Source organism: Notothenia coriiceps, unplaced genomic scaffold (assembly GCF_000735185.1).
Source record: "Notothenia coriiceps isolate Sejong01 unplaced genomic scaffold, NC01 NC01_scaffold00000339, whole genome shotgun sequence".
In the NCBI taxonomy this organism is placed as follows: domain Eukaryota; kingdom Metazoa; phylum Chordata; class Actinopteri; order Perciformes; family Nototheniidae; genus Notothenia; species Notothenia coriiceps.
The window spans coordinates 12,927,707-12,943,094 of NW_011333040.1; the positions used below are offsets into that span (position 1 = coordinate 12,927,707).

General features: G+C 39.6%; 2 protein-coding genes across 4 annotated transcripts in view; one reads left to right on the forward strand and one right to left on the reverse strand.

Moving 5' to 3' along the window:
* Nucleotides 1–2,392, forward strand: part of LOC104946304 (glycerol-3-phosphate acyltransferase 4-like) — a 5,144-nt gene extending 2,752 nt beyond the window's left edge. For 2 of the 3 annotated variants that reach the window (XM_010772095.1, XM_010772104.1), the window contains exons 3-8: nucleotides 706–775; nucleotides 869–1,166; nucleotides 1,468–1,542; nucleotides 1,711–1,800; nucleotides 1,910–2,003; nucleotides 2,127–2,392. In XM_010772095.1, the coding sequence (XP_010770397.1) occupies nucleotides 706–775; nucleotides 869–1,166; nucleotides 1,468–1,542; nucleotides 1,711–1,800; nucleotides 1,910–2,003; nucleotides 2,127–2,246 (747 nt within the window). In that variant the 3' untranslated portion in view covers nucleotides 2,247–2,392. Of the gene's footprint in view, nucleotides 1–705; nucleotides 776–868; nucleotides 1,167–1,467; nucleotides 1,543–1,710; nucleotides 1,801–1,909; nucleotides 2,012–2,126 lie in introns of all 3 variants that reach the window. The other variant, XM_010772112.1, reaches the window with a different exon arrangement.
* The window catches only part of marchf8 (membrane-associated ring finger (C3HC4) 8), a 115,150-nt gene extending 102,349 nt beyond the window's left edge, over nucleotides 1–12,801 (reverse strand). Inside the window, exon 1 of the mRNA XM_010777711.1 lies at nucleotides 12,638–12,801. The gene's annotated coding sequence lies outside the window, so the exon portion shown is untranslated. The remainder of the gene's footprint in view (nucleotides 1–12,637) is intronic.
* Nucleotides 12,802–15,388: the final 2,587 nt, after the last annotated feature.

Sequence of the window (15,388 nt, forward strand, 5' to 3'; positions counted from 1 at the left end):
GGGAGAATCCCCCCAGACCCCCTTGGGTTGGGTCTTCAGCACTTGTGCCTTTTTATACAGTTCAGCTTTGATTCCATCATCTCATTAAACCTTTTTTAAAAGCATACTTTAGTTCTGTGAAGGGATATATGCACTGTACTTCACTTTTATTAATATTGTAGACTATGCTGAAAAGCGTATATATTACAGCACGATTCTTTGTTGAATAGATTTGAGTGCTTCAAAATGTTTGGTCGCGATGTATTGAGCAAGTAAAAAGTGGGTCCCGAGGCCTGACCAGTTGAGAACCAATGATCTACACCACCATATCAGTTATGGTTTTTACAGGGCTTCTAAGCATTTATAATTATCTTTGCTTCATGCAGCAGCTCTGTAAATAGTTGATTGTGTTGGAGTGTTTGTATGTAATAATTGTGAATCGTTTGTTTTTTTATGGGCTACAACACGTTTTTTTTTTCCAAGAACACATCATTGATGATTCTTTGAATGTGCTCTCCCCAGGTTTATGTGTCACAGAGGCCAACATTGTGACCTATTTTCCATGTCAGACCAAGCGGGAATCTGGAACACAATCATGTTTCTGAAATGTGCCTGTATTGTTTAGTCATCTGCACGCTTCTCAGAAAAATATATTCTCCGAATCTGTCATCTTAAAAAATGTAACAATGTTATTTTCAGTTATAAAAAATATGTTTTTCTTATTAGTGGGCAACCTCACGAATGGAGATGGGAGCAAAAGAGAAGAACCAGCAACTCTATAAACCATGTAGTAATGGTAAACAAGTTCTATTTTAATATTTCTCACTCATAACTGCTCTATCACTTTGACAAAGAGCAAATGCATGTCTTTTTTTTGTTCTCATTGTAGGAATCCTAGCCAAAAAACCACCAACGTCCTTGCAGCAGGATCTCCAGGAGCTCCGTGGTTCTGCCAGCTGTCCGCGCTCAGAGCCTCAGTTTGAGATGGCCGACATTTTCTTCTTCTGCCGGAGAGGTGTGGAGAGCATCCTGGACGACGAGGTGACCAAGCGCTTTTCTTCCCAGGAACTGGATAGCTGGAACTTGTTGACTCGCAGCAACTACAACTTCCGTCACATCAGTCTGAGACTCACGGTCATCTGGGGCCTCGGAGTGCTCATCCGCTACGGAGTGCTGCTGCCTCTCAGGTCAGATCACAGCCAGGTGATGGGGTCGAGGGAGTAATAAAGTACATCTCATCGTGCAAAAACTAGTTCAGTCAATATATGTAAGACTGTACCCAATATCTTTTTAGATGTGAGGCTTCTATTGAGGTTTTGGAATTAGCTGTAAATATATGTCGCCATATTTCTGATCTCATCACCCTAGATATATATATATCCTTTATTTAACCTGGTAAAGATTATATATATATATATGGAATATAATTATACTTTATTTGACTGCAGTGAAGTTTAACATAACAATCTGATCTGCTTTCCTCTGCAGGGTTACTCTGGCAGTCACTGGCATCGGTCTCCTTGTAGTTCTGACTACTTTGCTGGGCTTTTTACCAAATAGAGAGTAAGTTTCCCACAATTCTCAGTAACAAGTCAAGGTCCCTTTAACAAGGATAGAAACTAAAGCTACAAGCTACAAGCTACATGATGCATATATTGGAACCAAATTATAACCTTGAAGAGTGCACCCTAAGGGGACTGGAGTAATTGTTGTTATGCTGCATGTGTTTAGGTTAAGGTTCTCCCTGAGTGAGAAGATTCATCTGATGTGTCACCGCATCTGTGTGAGAGCTCTCACAGCAATCATCACTTATCATAACAGGTACAGTATGTTCGATATTATGAAACAAAACCAGTTCAGACAGAGATGGAATTAGAACATTATGATCATCCGAACTGTAATATTCACAGGTTTTCATATCATATTTCAGAGAGAACAAACCGAAGAATGGAGGGATCTGTGTGTCCAATCACACAACACCCATTGATGTCATCATCTTGGCTAATGACGGCTGCTACTCTATGGTAGAAAAGTGTGTGTGTTTCTGTGAGTGAATGTGTGTGTTTTCAGAGTAAATGATTATGACCAATTAGATATAAGTAGAGCTGTTGTTTTTGAGATGAACTTGTGCTGAACTGGTCTCTCAGGTCGGCCAGGTGCATGGAGGGCTAATGGGAATGATCCAACGAGCCATGGTGAAGTCCTCTCCTCACATCTGGTTTGAACGCTCAGAAGTCAAAGACCGACATCTAGTGGCCAAGAGGTAACAGTGCATCTTCTCTGTTAGAATCACAATCAGAAACAGGTTTATTACCAGGTAGGTTAACACATGCGAGGAATTTGATTTGAGTTGTGGTGCATACATAAAAGTAAAACAAAAATTAAAAACAAAGATAGAATACTATTTGAAGAAAACTATAATAACATTACAAAAATATAGACGTAGAAATATCAGCAGCTATTTTACATGTAGAATATGATTGAAATGCGTAGAAATTGAATTAGAATAAAATATGTGCAGTAAATGACAAACAAAATAATTGTAAATACATTGTGGCTTAATGTAATGCATAGCAGTCTATGATCGTGCCTGAGGTACAGTGCGTTGCTCTTCTACAGTAATACATTTGTCCACATGCTTCGTGTTGATACGCAAGACTGAGTTCGGAAGGCATTTAAGAACTATAACCACACATAGTATAGGCTATATATATACGAGTGATATTTGAACTTGAACTGGTCATGGGGGTATAATTTATAGCTGTTTGGGTCTATAAAAGCAGGGTGTAATATTGAATTTCATTTAATGGAAGCCTAGAGGTTAATCNTTTCAGATTTGTGAACAATATTTGAGAGAAATGGTTATTTTGTGTAAATAGAAAATGTTTTAGATCTTTGAGTTCATCTCATGAAAAATGGGAGCAAAAACAAAAGTGTTGCATTTATATTTTTGTTTATATATATATATATAGGGAGGCGTGTGGTACAGTGGGTTGAGCGTTGGTGATCAGATCAGGGGGTCACAGGTTCAAACCCCACTACAGTCAGCATGTCGTTGTTTCCCTGGGCAAGACACTTCACCCCAAATTGCTCCTGTGGGGATTGCCCACAGTGTGAGTATGTAAGTTGCTTTGGATAAAAGCGTCTAACAAGTAACATGTGAGGAAATATATCTGAGACCCATAATATATTGATGAAAAACAGTACAGGAAAAGGACTGAAATAATGCATTAATTATCAAAATAGTTAAGTACTGGCAGCCCTATTGGTGCACCTCTACAATGAAAAGTGTTCTGTTTTAGCCTGAGTGTGAAATGTGGTCAGTTTAATGCTAATGCAAGATCAAAGGTAATTTATTTTACAGCACAGAAGCCATTATGCATTGCTCTTATCACTGATGAACAACAGTCCACCAGCCAGAACATCATAGCCTCTGGTTCATTCCCAAACAGTACAATCATGTCTTTTATTCAGTGTAATAGAGCAGCTTTTTGACAGCATTGCAGTCATTTCTAGAAGTACATTTCATTAAACACCCAAGTCAGAGACAGACCCCTGTTACAGCAACACACATTATTCCACCTCTGCTGTGCCTGAAAATACAGCCAATTATTTGATAATTCAATAAATGTATTGTTGCTATTAATATTAATTACAATCATTAATTGATCTCGTTATTGCTTGTACAAATTGGTTTTGTAGACATTATGTAACGCAATAAGTTTGAATATGTTTGCAAGCATCAAATAAGTTTGTGTGGCAAATATTTATTCAGTTGGATGAGGCGAGTTGCTCTGTGTGTACAGCTGTAGTCCCGTTCAAATCATGCTGCCTAAATTGTTATTTTTTCTTGTGCAGTTGAATTTCTTATTTCTAAATAACCAGGAAAACACTTTTACGATATTTGAAATCCACCCTATTGTTCTAAAATCGGCTATTCTGAAACCCAGAGAAAGAGAGGATTTTGTATTATTGATTCTTACTGTATATTTAATATTCCAATGGGGCCAAAGAAGCAATTTAAAGCTCCAAATATTTAAACATTTCCCAGACCAGTCACACTGCTTACCTCACAGCGACTGTATTGACAAAGGGTTTCATTTCCTGATACCTGAGGTTATATGAGATGATTCATTCTTATCTATGACTCAAGGGAGGATTACACTTGTACATTTCTTAGTTGAGGAGTAATGAGGAATTCACCCACATGTATTGACACTAAAATGTAATTTGAAAACAGCTGGAAGAGAATCCGTCTTAATCATGAAGGGTCACACATATTGACTTTGATCTTCCACATTTTATAAGGACTATTTATTCATTAAAAGCAGTTTCAGGAGGTCCTTATGGTTTACGTTTGTATTTTTTAAAGCCGACCGAGTAATAGCAGGAACTGCTTCAAGCCCAGTTGAGGAAATTGTTTCATGTTATTCCCCCTTTCTCTCCCTTCATTTCCTGTCAACTCTTTGCTTTTCCATCTCATAAAATGAAAATGTGCCCTTAAAGAAACAAGGTCTGTGGATTATCATGAGTAAGTGGGAAATTGTTACTACTTTTTTAATTAATGTACCACACCAAACTACAAAAAGCGGTTCACTTTCATTTCGAGCTGCAACTAATCATTTATTTATCTGCTGATCTGCACTTTTCCTGATGAAGTGATTAATCATTTGTCTATGAAGCGTCAATAGTTAAATGCTGGCTTAGAGGCAAGGCTTTACATTTGAGAAGCTGAACAGGAGAATGTTCTGCTTGTATAATGGAAATGTGTCAAAAGATGAAATGATTACTAAACAAAAATTGCCCATTAATATTCTGTTGACCGCTCACTCCTTTAAATCTAATTGTTTTGGCTCGACTTCCATAACATCTTCAAACCTATGGGCTAGGTTGCATTTATTTATGGGTGCTGCAGGACATTTTTAGTGTCTCTGGAGATCACACATCGATGTTTGAGGAGATGAGACATGGGTCCCATGTGAAGAGTGGGTTATCCCTCTCACAACCTTTGACACATCAGGACATGTCTTGATTTAGACCCTCACCCTCCCACTTCTCCACACAGCAGCCAAATCCAAGGTAATGGAACAGATGAAGATGTCAGGGGTGCTCTGATAAAGCACCCCTCGTCTTTGTAATGGGGATAATCAAAACCTACAGGGCTCCAAAATAACCTGCAGTGGATGATGTAGCTCATACAAAACTAAGCAATGTGGCACTGATAGGGCTGGGAGTTGTGGCTTCTAAATAAGTCATTTCATATCTAGTTTTTCAATAAATAAAAAGTCAATATTGAACACATTAAAGCCTGTTTTTGAAACGCATTTGTATATTAATTGTTGGCCAAATAAAATATACTGACTTGTGAGTGAGTTGAGAAAATTATATATATGTGAAATTAAAGAGAAAACATGTATAACTATAAACCAGGCCATCAGTAATAGAAAATGGATATGATAAACATTGTATATATTTTTGGGTATATATATATCATAATATTGCCAAGCCATGCACAGGTTACAAGTTGCTCATGCAAACAAAATGTTTTGGTGCCACTTTGGGTGGCTGTATGACGTGTTCAGCGCAAACATCTTCAAGCAAAGAGGCTAGAAAAGGGTGGTGTTTTCACAGCCATAATCACTCATTTGAACTCGTAAATATGTCACATATATAGAGCATCAAAGTGTCATGACCGCCTCAGAACCTGAGACCTGACAGAGAAGCTAATCTCCCTCTGGACGGCACACATTATGCTCCAGGATGTAGACTAACTCGTCATTACAACTGTTCACCTGAATGCTTTTTATCTTTCAACACCAATACTCACACCAACTTCAACAGCTGTACACACAGAGCAACGCACGTTCATTCAACTGAATACATATTGGTCTGATTTGTTGCTTGGAAAACTAATTCAAACCAAATGCATCACATTGTTTGTACACAACTGTTAGTACAAGCAATAACATAATTAAATGATGATTTAAATCACAAACAATAGGCTTACAAATGATTGAATAATGTGCCGTTTCGAAGAATTATACAGTATTCTGAGGTACAGTATTTTGAACAGCTGTATCAGGTGACTGTCTCTGACTTTATGGTATTAGGTTAAAGTCGTAAAGCAGCAAATGCAAACACCACCAGTAGAGAAATCAATAGGGAACAATAGAAGAGTCATTCAAAACTAATTCCATATTTATTATGAAATGACAGCAGGGACTCGGCTTTTGGAACTTGTCGTTGGTTTGAAACCCACATCAAGAGAAGTTGATTATATCCATTCTGTTTACAAGCGATTTGGGGAAATTATATAAATGGTGAGTGGATAATGTTCCAAAGGAAAAACCCAGCAACTGTTCCAGAGGTTCCACGGCACTTCCCAAAAATTGCATGACAATCGGTATTTAAAATAAAATGTCATGTAAACTACTTTAATTGTCGGGCCAGCCACAGTGGCTGCTCAGCCAATCACACAGCTTCTCCTCCAGTTCCAACCAACACTGCTGCCGATGCTGTGTGTTTAGAGGCCAATTTAAGCTTTCACCAGAAGCCTATAGGATGTGTCGTTAAAGCATAATATGAGCAGCATTTACAGGAAAAGGTCACAGATTGTCATTAAGCATATCATTATGCATGCAAAACTTTCTTTGCCCAAAAACCGCAATTAGTCTCTGAAACTCAGCGTGCACTGATAGAAACCTGCTTGATTGAGAAAAGAAATCCAACTGAACAAAAACTTCACTAAATCAGAGTATAATCTTTACTCGGGCCATTTGATGTTGAAATTTATTTGTACAAATCAAGTTGTGATAGTTAACGTGTACATGGTATTTGTCGGGCTATCACTACCACATAAACACACTAGAAGAAATTAACACTTTTAAAAACTGTGCGTGAATCAATGAAGTTGCACCTTTGAAGAACATTGATTTCTGGAGGCTTATTTTGAAAGATGGATTAGCCATCAAATCATTTCAGCGAGTACATTTTTTACTTAAGTTATGAAAATGTATGGCTGACTGGCTTTCAGAAATCTAATAAAATATGATCTGATGTAGAGATATTGATAGACTTGGAAAGCAGCATTCAGTGCGGTATGTCAGTTTAAAAGACTACAAACTGGACTGGAGTTTGAATGAGCTTTGCTCTTATGAAAAACTGCAATGTTCGGCATGGAAATATTGATGATTCCTCAACACAGCTTTCAAAACATGAAACATCGCTTCATTTCCTGCCATGCAAACAGTCTGAATAAATAAATAATGCTTCAGCACATCCAAATATATTGTTTTCATATTGCACTTTGAAAGACAAACTCTTACAATGCATCCATATAAATGAGAGCGCAGAGGCTCTTTTCTTCTCACCTACTTCCACACTGTCGTATCACTCTGCTATCAGTCACTCCTGTTTAAGACGCCGCCGTCAACACTGCTGATTAAGTAGTAAAGTTTCAAGCCTGCAGTCAGTCCTCCAACCAGGATCAGACAGGTGACAAATCATCGGAAATACTTGAAGAAACTCGAGGAGAAACATAATGAATGCAGTCTTCCGTACAAAGAGGTCCGGCCTTATGATGGTGAAAATTGGATGACCATTTTAGTTTTCATTTCATATAGAAATGTAAATTGTATGAAATTGTGAGCTGTTTTGTTTTGTTTGAGTTTTGTTTTATATGTTGATGTAGGTTTTGTGTGTGTGTGTAGGACCCCAGGAAGATTAGCCAATGCTCATGCTAGTGCTAATGGGGATCCAAAAAAAAAGAAAAGAGATAAATGTTTTAATGGGCAGGAAAATTATAATTCTTAACTATATGCTATGCTCTTTACTGTCTATAGATATCAACCTACCAACCATTCACTACACATTTTCACTACAAAACATATTCATTAAGCAATGCAACTTCCTTGCAAGTGTTTGGAAAGACCGTCACCAAAACATCAGATGACTGAATACTTTTTAGAAGATTTTACCGGAGGCTTGAAGAATTGATTCCAAAATGCACTAAACCTGTTCGTGAAACGTACGCCTGTACTACATTTGTTTTTCTGAGATTGGTAATCCATCCTTAAAAAGAGAGACAATCCCAAATGCAGCTACAAGTTCAGCAGAGCAGCAGGTAACCAGGATCATTCTGAAGATTGTTGATACAAACACAAAACCACAAACAGGCTCCAGTCTCCAGATTAAGTCATTGTCATTGCATCAGCCTATGTTGTGTCTGGCTACACACGCAGAACAGTGCTATTGTGTCTCCTTCCACACACACTCATCTTGATCCGTTGCTACGAGCAGACAGAGACCTTGGAGACGCTGTAAACCCTAATGACATCATCAACCATAACCCGCTACCTGCAGCAGTGCCATCCGAGGGTCCATTCAGCTGAGCCAGCATTTATGCTCTGCTGATGTATCGCCCCTGTCGAGCCACGCCTCCCCCTCTTCATCCCACACATCATCATTTTATTGCACTCGCCCAACACACGTAAATCTGAGGGAGGGAGGCTACTTAAGGTGTGCAAGACATTTCAATATAAACACTGCTCTGTTGTCCTATAAGCACGGCTTCTAACTCCTGCCATTAGCATTACTCCAGTGAGGTTTGAGTCATGGGGGGTGTATGACATCACCCATAGGAGGAAGCCATTAGATTGGATCAATACTCTATTCCTAAAGACGAAGAGCAGCCACAGTGGGGCACAGCAGCAGGGCAGGAGAGGATTGAGTTAGCGCACAGGAGGCAAAGAGGAATGACACAGTATCATACCTTTATTATGCTATTATATTACAGGCCAGCCAGACGCTGATACAACACGACTAGCAGGGGACGTGTTCATATGATTATACCGGAGAAGGATCAGATAACAGAAGCAGTATGGGACAGCAGCACAGAGTCTACGAGGCAATGGAAACCTTGGTACCATACTCTGGAACAATTGCAACTGCCTGGTGATTTTGTTAATATACTTTTATTATTTTTATTCAAAAAGTAAAGCTTGCTAAACTGGAGGTAATAAATGACAATATCACAACTTCCTTAAAGTCACTAGAGTCCAGGAAAACCCACATCCTGGATCATTTACACAGTAAAAGGGAACAGGATATGTATGAAGATTGGTTTTTTTTGTTGGCTGGATCCATTTCCTGTCTCTTTGCAGAATGTAAATCAATATTATGTTACAGATTAAGCCCCACAGCGGGGGGACGGGGGTAAGTAGGTGACGTAGAAAATCAGTGTGAGTCAGAGAACGTCCACTGCAGGTGCCATTTTAAAAACAGGTTGACATTAATAATGGAAAACAATATTAAGAGTAAAGAAGGATGAGTTTCGCGCTGTCCCGCTGTATCGCCGACCTTTAATATCTTTGGGTTTTGGTTGGTAAAAACAACACATTTGTAAACTTTAACTTTGGGAAACTGAGAAGGCCATTTTTGTCACTGGTGTCTGGCATTAGTTGACCATAATTAGTTGCACTGACATATTAGCCGAAATAACAGAAATGTTCATGAGTTTCATTACCGTAAGCTTTAGCTAAACTAGGTTAGGCTTGAAAAATGAGTCGACAACACAATTTAAATTTTCAGCTCTTTGGCGTTTGAAACATGCTGTATGTGATTACTAAGGACAGGCGTTTAGGACAAACTAAATAAAGATGTGAATAAGGTGAACCAGAATAAAAAATAAAAAAAACTTCTTTTCAGAAACTTCTTTCTGAAACTCTTCTGCAAGTTGAAATGTGTTTTGGCCATTGTTAAATTGAATTTGATTGAAACCTCTATAGAATATCACAAAATGGCCTGTCAAACACATCGGCTGTTCCAAAATGTAAAATACTGTGGGCGGCACATTTCACCATCACAGCCAATTGTGTCAAACAATTATGGCATTTAATTGGCAGAAATCTATCAAAGACTTCAGATACTTTTGATTGCATTCTTTCCACCCTCCAATTACTTTATTCAGAACCTATCTCTGAAGACACAAAGCATGAGTTAATTTGCAAGCACACAATGGCCCAGTCCATTAAGACTGCAGGCTCCCAGTGTTAGCAGCTTAACAGCTGCAGTCTCAACCTCCCTCTTTCTCAAGTTTGGAATCATAATCATGGTTTTACTTCCTCATTTCTCCCTGCAGTCGGTCCTGACAGTGCGACAGGCAACTTTAGAGTGTGTTGACAGCTCTGGCAGGTCGGGAGTAGGTGAGATTTCTCATCAAGGCAGAACGCTTCCCGATACCTGCATGATCCTGCACTGTCAGAGCGCACCAAGTCAGCTGGTCATGATGGGAAGACCATGCCAGGAAGAGGAAACCAGAGGGAGAGGAGAGGAGAGTCGGAAATGTAAGATGCCGTCATAGGAAATGACTTTATACTGCAGACTAGAAGGGCACACAGAAATAGGAGACCTCCAGCAAGGCCATGAACCCATCACGCAGTGTTAGCGAAAGTGAGAAATAAATGGTGTATCCGCGTGTGATTACGATCCACTCCTAAATGTAAAGGGTTCCTCCTTTGCCCATGCTACAACCTTTCACCAAGATTCATTACATTTGGGCCAGCAGTTTATCCATAATCCGGCTGACAGGCAGGCAAACAAACCAACTGAAGCGAAACCATAACCTCCTTGGCAAGGAAGTGTTCCCTGTGAGAAAAAGATGACGTGAATACAGCAAATTCACAAGTCACTCGGTATGGTTATTAAAGGCGGTTTTTCCTCACTAAAATGTGATATCAATGCTATAATTCAACAAAAAACACAAAATAACTGTGCACTCAATATGACAACTTTGACAAGTTCAAGCCGCTCATTAATAAAAAAGGCTGACTTTTCATTTGGCTTTGCATTTTTTTTCTGCTAATGAAGATGTAAAGTGTCCCCAGTTGCTTTTTTTCAAAGTCAAGACATATCTTTGTTCAACTCAAGTATGAAACAAACCAAGATAAGAACTCCCATTCTAAATCACTGCATGCCTACAAAAAGGCCACCGGCGTCCGTCGCTATCGTTTGAACACTCAACAGTTTCAGAAACTTCAAGTGTTTGTGTGGAAATGAAACCATTCCATATGCAGTAATCCCATGTGAGGAGGAGGCCGGATTAGTTACACAGCAGCTCAACAGAGACAATATGCATTGTGTTATCTGTAAGTTTATGCATGCACGCACACTCCACGGGACAATGAGGCTTCTTATCGCAACAAGCCCTCAGTTTTTCACAACACTACCATAGACATAACCAAAGGCTACAGTGATGTAACACCCACAGCTGGTTGTTCTTCTAACACTGACAGTAGCTGAACACCACAGGCTGCAGGCATGCATCATGATAAAAATGGTGCCTTAAAAGGCTGTATTTGACATGACGCCAACTCTTGTTACCTTGGAATGAAGCTGAGTGAAAGGTTTGCCCTCCCACTGAAAAAGTAAACAACACAGCAGGCCACCACATAGTTGTAGCAAGCACAGAAAGCTATACAAGTGTGTATGATTTGCTTTAAAAAGGTTTAAACAAGCTGCAATTGCAATACACACTCACAGACTATACTGCAGGCATCATGGCACACAGCAGGACTGGAGTGTAAAGTGGAAGAAAAGGAGGAAAGCTGATCCTGCAGCCAATGAGAAGACTGAGTGTAATCTGAGAGCCACGGTAACAATTCACTGAGGGCAGTACACTAACCTCACATTCATCAGGCAAAACAACATTTTAGAGTTTAATCTGAGTGTGGAATTGTTGTCTTATTGATGTCAAGCTGATTATATAAAACTAGAATGACTGTTTATATTTTTCAGCAGCAGCAGCCTGTGGAAGCAATGCAGCTATGGCCATCAGCTTGATGTTATTATGGTTCATAATAAAGGCAACATCCGGACAGCAGTGTGCCTCAGACCTCAAGTCTACAGCAAATGATCTTTGAGAAAAGGAAACTGCTGTGGGCCACCATGTTAATTCAAGCATTAACATCCCAATACATATTGATCCAGGGTGGTAAACTCAAAAGAGACAAACCCACAGCTATGGCATGGTCACCCCCATTTTACAGGCTAGAGAATTCAAGTTTACAGCATTTAAGATAGCAATGTTGGGAACAAATGCTATGTTACAATATTGCTTAATCGTGTATGAATGCAATCATTTATATTTTTAATGAACTCGTGTCCCATCTTAAGGCACGCCAAACTGAGCGTCGCAAAGGCTTGGGGAAGACTAACAAAGGCTTGCTCGGACACATTACGTCTTCTCTTGATTCACAATCACAAACACATGCTGAATGGACAAACCCGAGGAAATAAAGAGCAGCAGGGTTGACACAATTAAACCGCGTTGCAGATTTTTGCTGCAGAGTGCACCAGTCGCTGACATTAAACTCCATTTCCATACCTTTATCACAAACAGGTTACGTTGACAGTCACTAGGAACCAACCCTCGGCTTTCACAGTTGCCAATAAAAAAAGCAAATTCTCACGCATTCAAATCCCAGCACAGTCCAGACACAGTCCGTCAATCCGCCCGACCGACAGACCGTCAGTCACCTCCGGTCGGATTTAATAAGCGAGAGGCGCAGCGGACACAGAGGAGCCTAAGTGTTGACGGACGCATAGCTGCATTGGACAAAAATGTTCCTATTCCAACTAACAGAGAAAATAAGACACTCACCGCTGTGTTTGGCTCCGAATGACGACGTTTTGTTTATTGCGTTGACCCCCGCTGAGCAGCTGAGTGTAGTGGTGCGTCACCGACTTCCGCGTTAATATGGACTGAAAAAAAATCTCCGAGGGAAATAATGGGTAAAGCATAGGAGGCGCAGGCGGGCCCACCGAGGTGTGCAAGATGTAGCTTATGATAAGGAGGAGGGTGATGGAGGATATAAAGTAATATTGAACACTCCCCTAATCAGTATTTTATATTAATTAGCATGGCGTACTCGTGACAAAACTGTAAAGGTGCTGCTTTCAGCATGCTGCAGTTACCAACATTTTAATTAAAGTAGCCTATGTTGTACACTACATTTAATACTCTATCCCACTCTTATCAACCCAATCTCCAGCTGCATTAATTGTTTTAACCCACACAAAAAAGCTCAAATTTAGCAATTTACCATCTAAAAGTTTAGCTACCAATTACAATTAGCATTAGCTGGAACATTTAGCCACTAATGAGCAAGTTACTTTTCTGAAGATGTCAAAGAGACCAACATATAACAAAAAGAGAGTGAAGTACTCATATAAATCAGAAACACATCAAATGACTCATGAAATGCTAGTTTTGCTTTATATCGGCCTGAAGCAGCTACTTTGACTGCCCTCTAGTGCTTCCAGCCTGCCAGTTAGCTTAGCTTAGCAAAAGGTCTGGGGGGGAAAGCTAGCATGACTGCCAAAAATGAACACAATACACATCTAAACTTCTTCTTATCCAACCAACGTTTCACGCTATATCTTGTTTCTTTAAGTCCTCCAAAAAAACTAAGTGTAAAAAGGAGTCTCTATTTCCTGTATCTGAACAGTTGCCTGGCACTGCCAAATAATGGAATATAACCTAAAACAGTAGGCCTATGCTATTTTAAATGACAGTTTAAATGACATAACAAATTAGATTTGTTGTTAGTCATATTGAAAACTATTTCAGATTCAATCGAGACTGTATTAAATATTATTCTGGTACAACAATGGTTACTATTTCAGGTTATGAATGGCCTGCAATGGTGACTTTGCCTGTATCACATCATGTAGCTGAACCAAATGAGCTCCTCGCTCAGAGTGCATTATGTTGGGAGGGAGCTATAGGCTCACTTATTAAACGGGAATGTATCATCTGTTGACTCAAAGCTTTGGCTCTATGTCTGTGAAACCTGTCATTGTGTTTGAGCTTATTACTAATGCACAGTCCGCCACTGTGTCCTTGGGGGGTGGGACAACGGAGCCTCTGTGCTCTGTCTGGACAAAGTGGGCACCTCAGATGTGAGTGAGTCTGCCAAATTGTCATGCATGTGTCTCTGCGTTGGAGAATTGGTCATCAAGGACTCCCAGAACCCTTTGGACTTTCTAATTACTGAACAGGAACTGGAAAAAAATGTATTAACCTAAAACCAAAAAAAGCAAGTGGGCTTGACTGCATATTAAACGAGATGCTAAAACACACCAGTAAAAAGATCAGATTGGCTATACTCAAACTATTCAATTTGATCCTGATTGTAGGTTACTTTCCTGACAGCTGGAATCGTGGACTCATAACACCCATTTTTTAATACGGCGATAAATCTGACCCTAATAATTACAGACGCATTTGTGTGAACAGTAACCTGGGGAAGGTCTTTTGTAGTATTATAAATTCCCGGCTTATAGACTTCCTTACAAAACACAATGTCCAAAGCAAATGCCAAATTGGATTCTTACCAAATCACCGCACATCAGACCACATTTACACCCTAATTGACAAATATGTTAATCAAAATAAAAGCAAAATATTTGCCTGTTTCATTGATTTCCAAAAAGCATTTGACTCGATTTGGCATGTTGGTCTATCTATTCAACAAACTACTTCAAAGCGGTATAGGGGTTAAAACATTTGACCTAATAAAATCTATGTACACAAACAACATGTGCAGCATCAAGATTGGACACAAAAGAACAACCTTCATTTCTCAAGAACGGGTACAAAGACAAGGATGCTGTTTATCACCGGCCCTGTTCAACATCTATATTAACGAACTGGCCAGTATCTTAGAACAGTCAACAGATCCTGGGCTCACACTTCACAAAACAGGGATCAAATTCCTGCTGTATACAGATTATTTAATCCTGTTAAACCCGACAAAAGAAGGACTTCAACATAGTTTGAACATACTCGAATGTTACTGTCAGACCTGGGCCCTGGCAATTAACATAAAAAAATACAAAAACAATGATATTTCAAAAAAGATCCAGATTTCAGGCAAAAAATATTGACTTTACAATTGGGACACATACAATAGAAAATTGCTCATCTGGTCCTGACACTCTGCTCACAAACCGGTTCAAACTGTGATCTGCCTCAGGACAAGTCTGAGCCCACAACTATTAGAGTCAACCAAATTATAACAAAACACACAAAAAACTACCTCACTTATTGGAACACTAAATCCCAAACACAAAGTAAAATGCAATGCTATCTGGCCCTAAAAAGGCAGCCTGACCACAGTGACTGATGTTAAACACAGGAAGATGTTGACAAAGTACAGACTGAGTGCTCACAGCCTGGCCATAGAGAGAGAGAGAGAGAGAGAGAGAGAGAGAGACAGCCTGGCCATAGAAACAGGTACAGAGAGGAGAGAGACACACAGACACACAGCCTGGCCATAGAAACAGGCAGGTACAAGAAAACATGGCTGCCAAAAGAGGAGCGATCATGCCAACAGTGTGGAGGAACTGC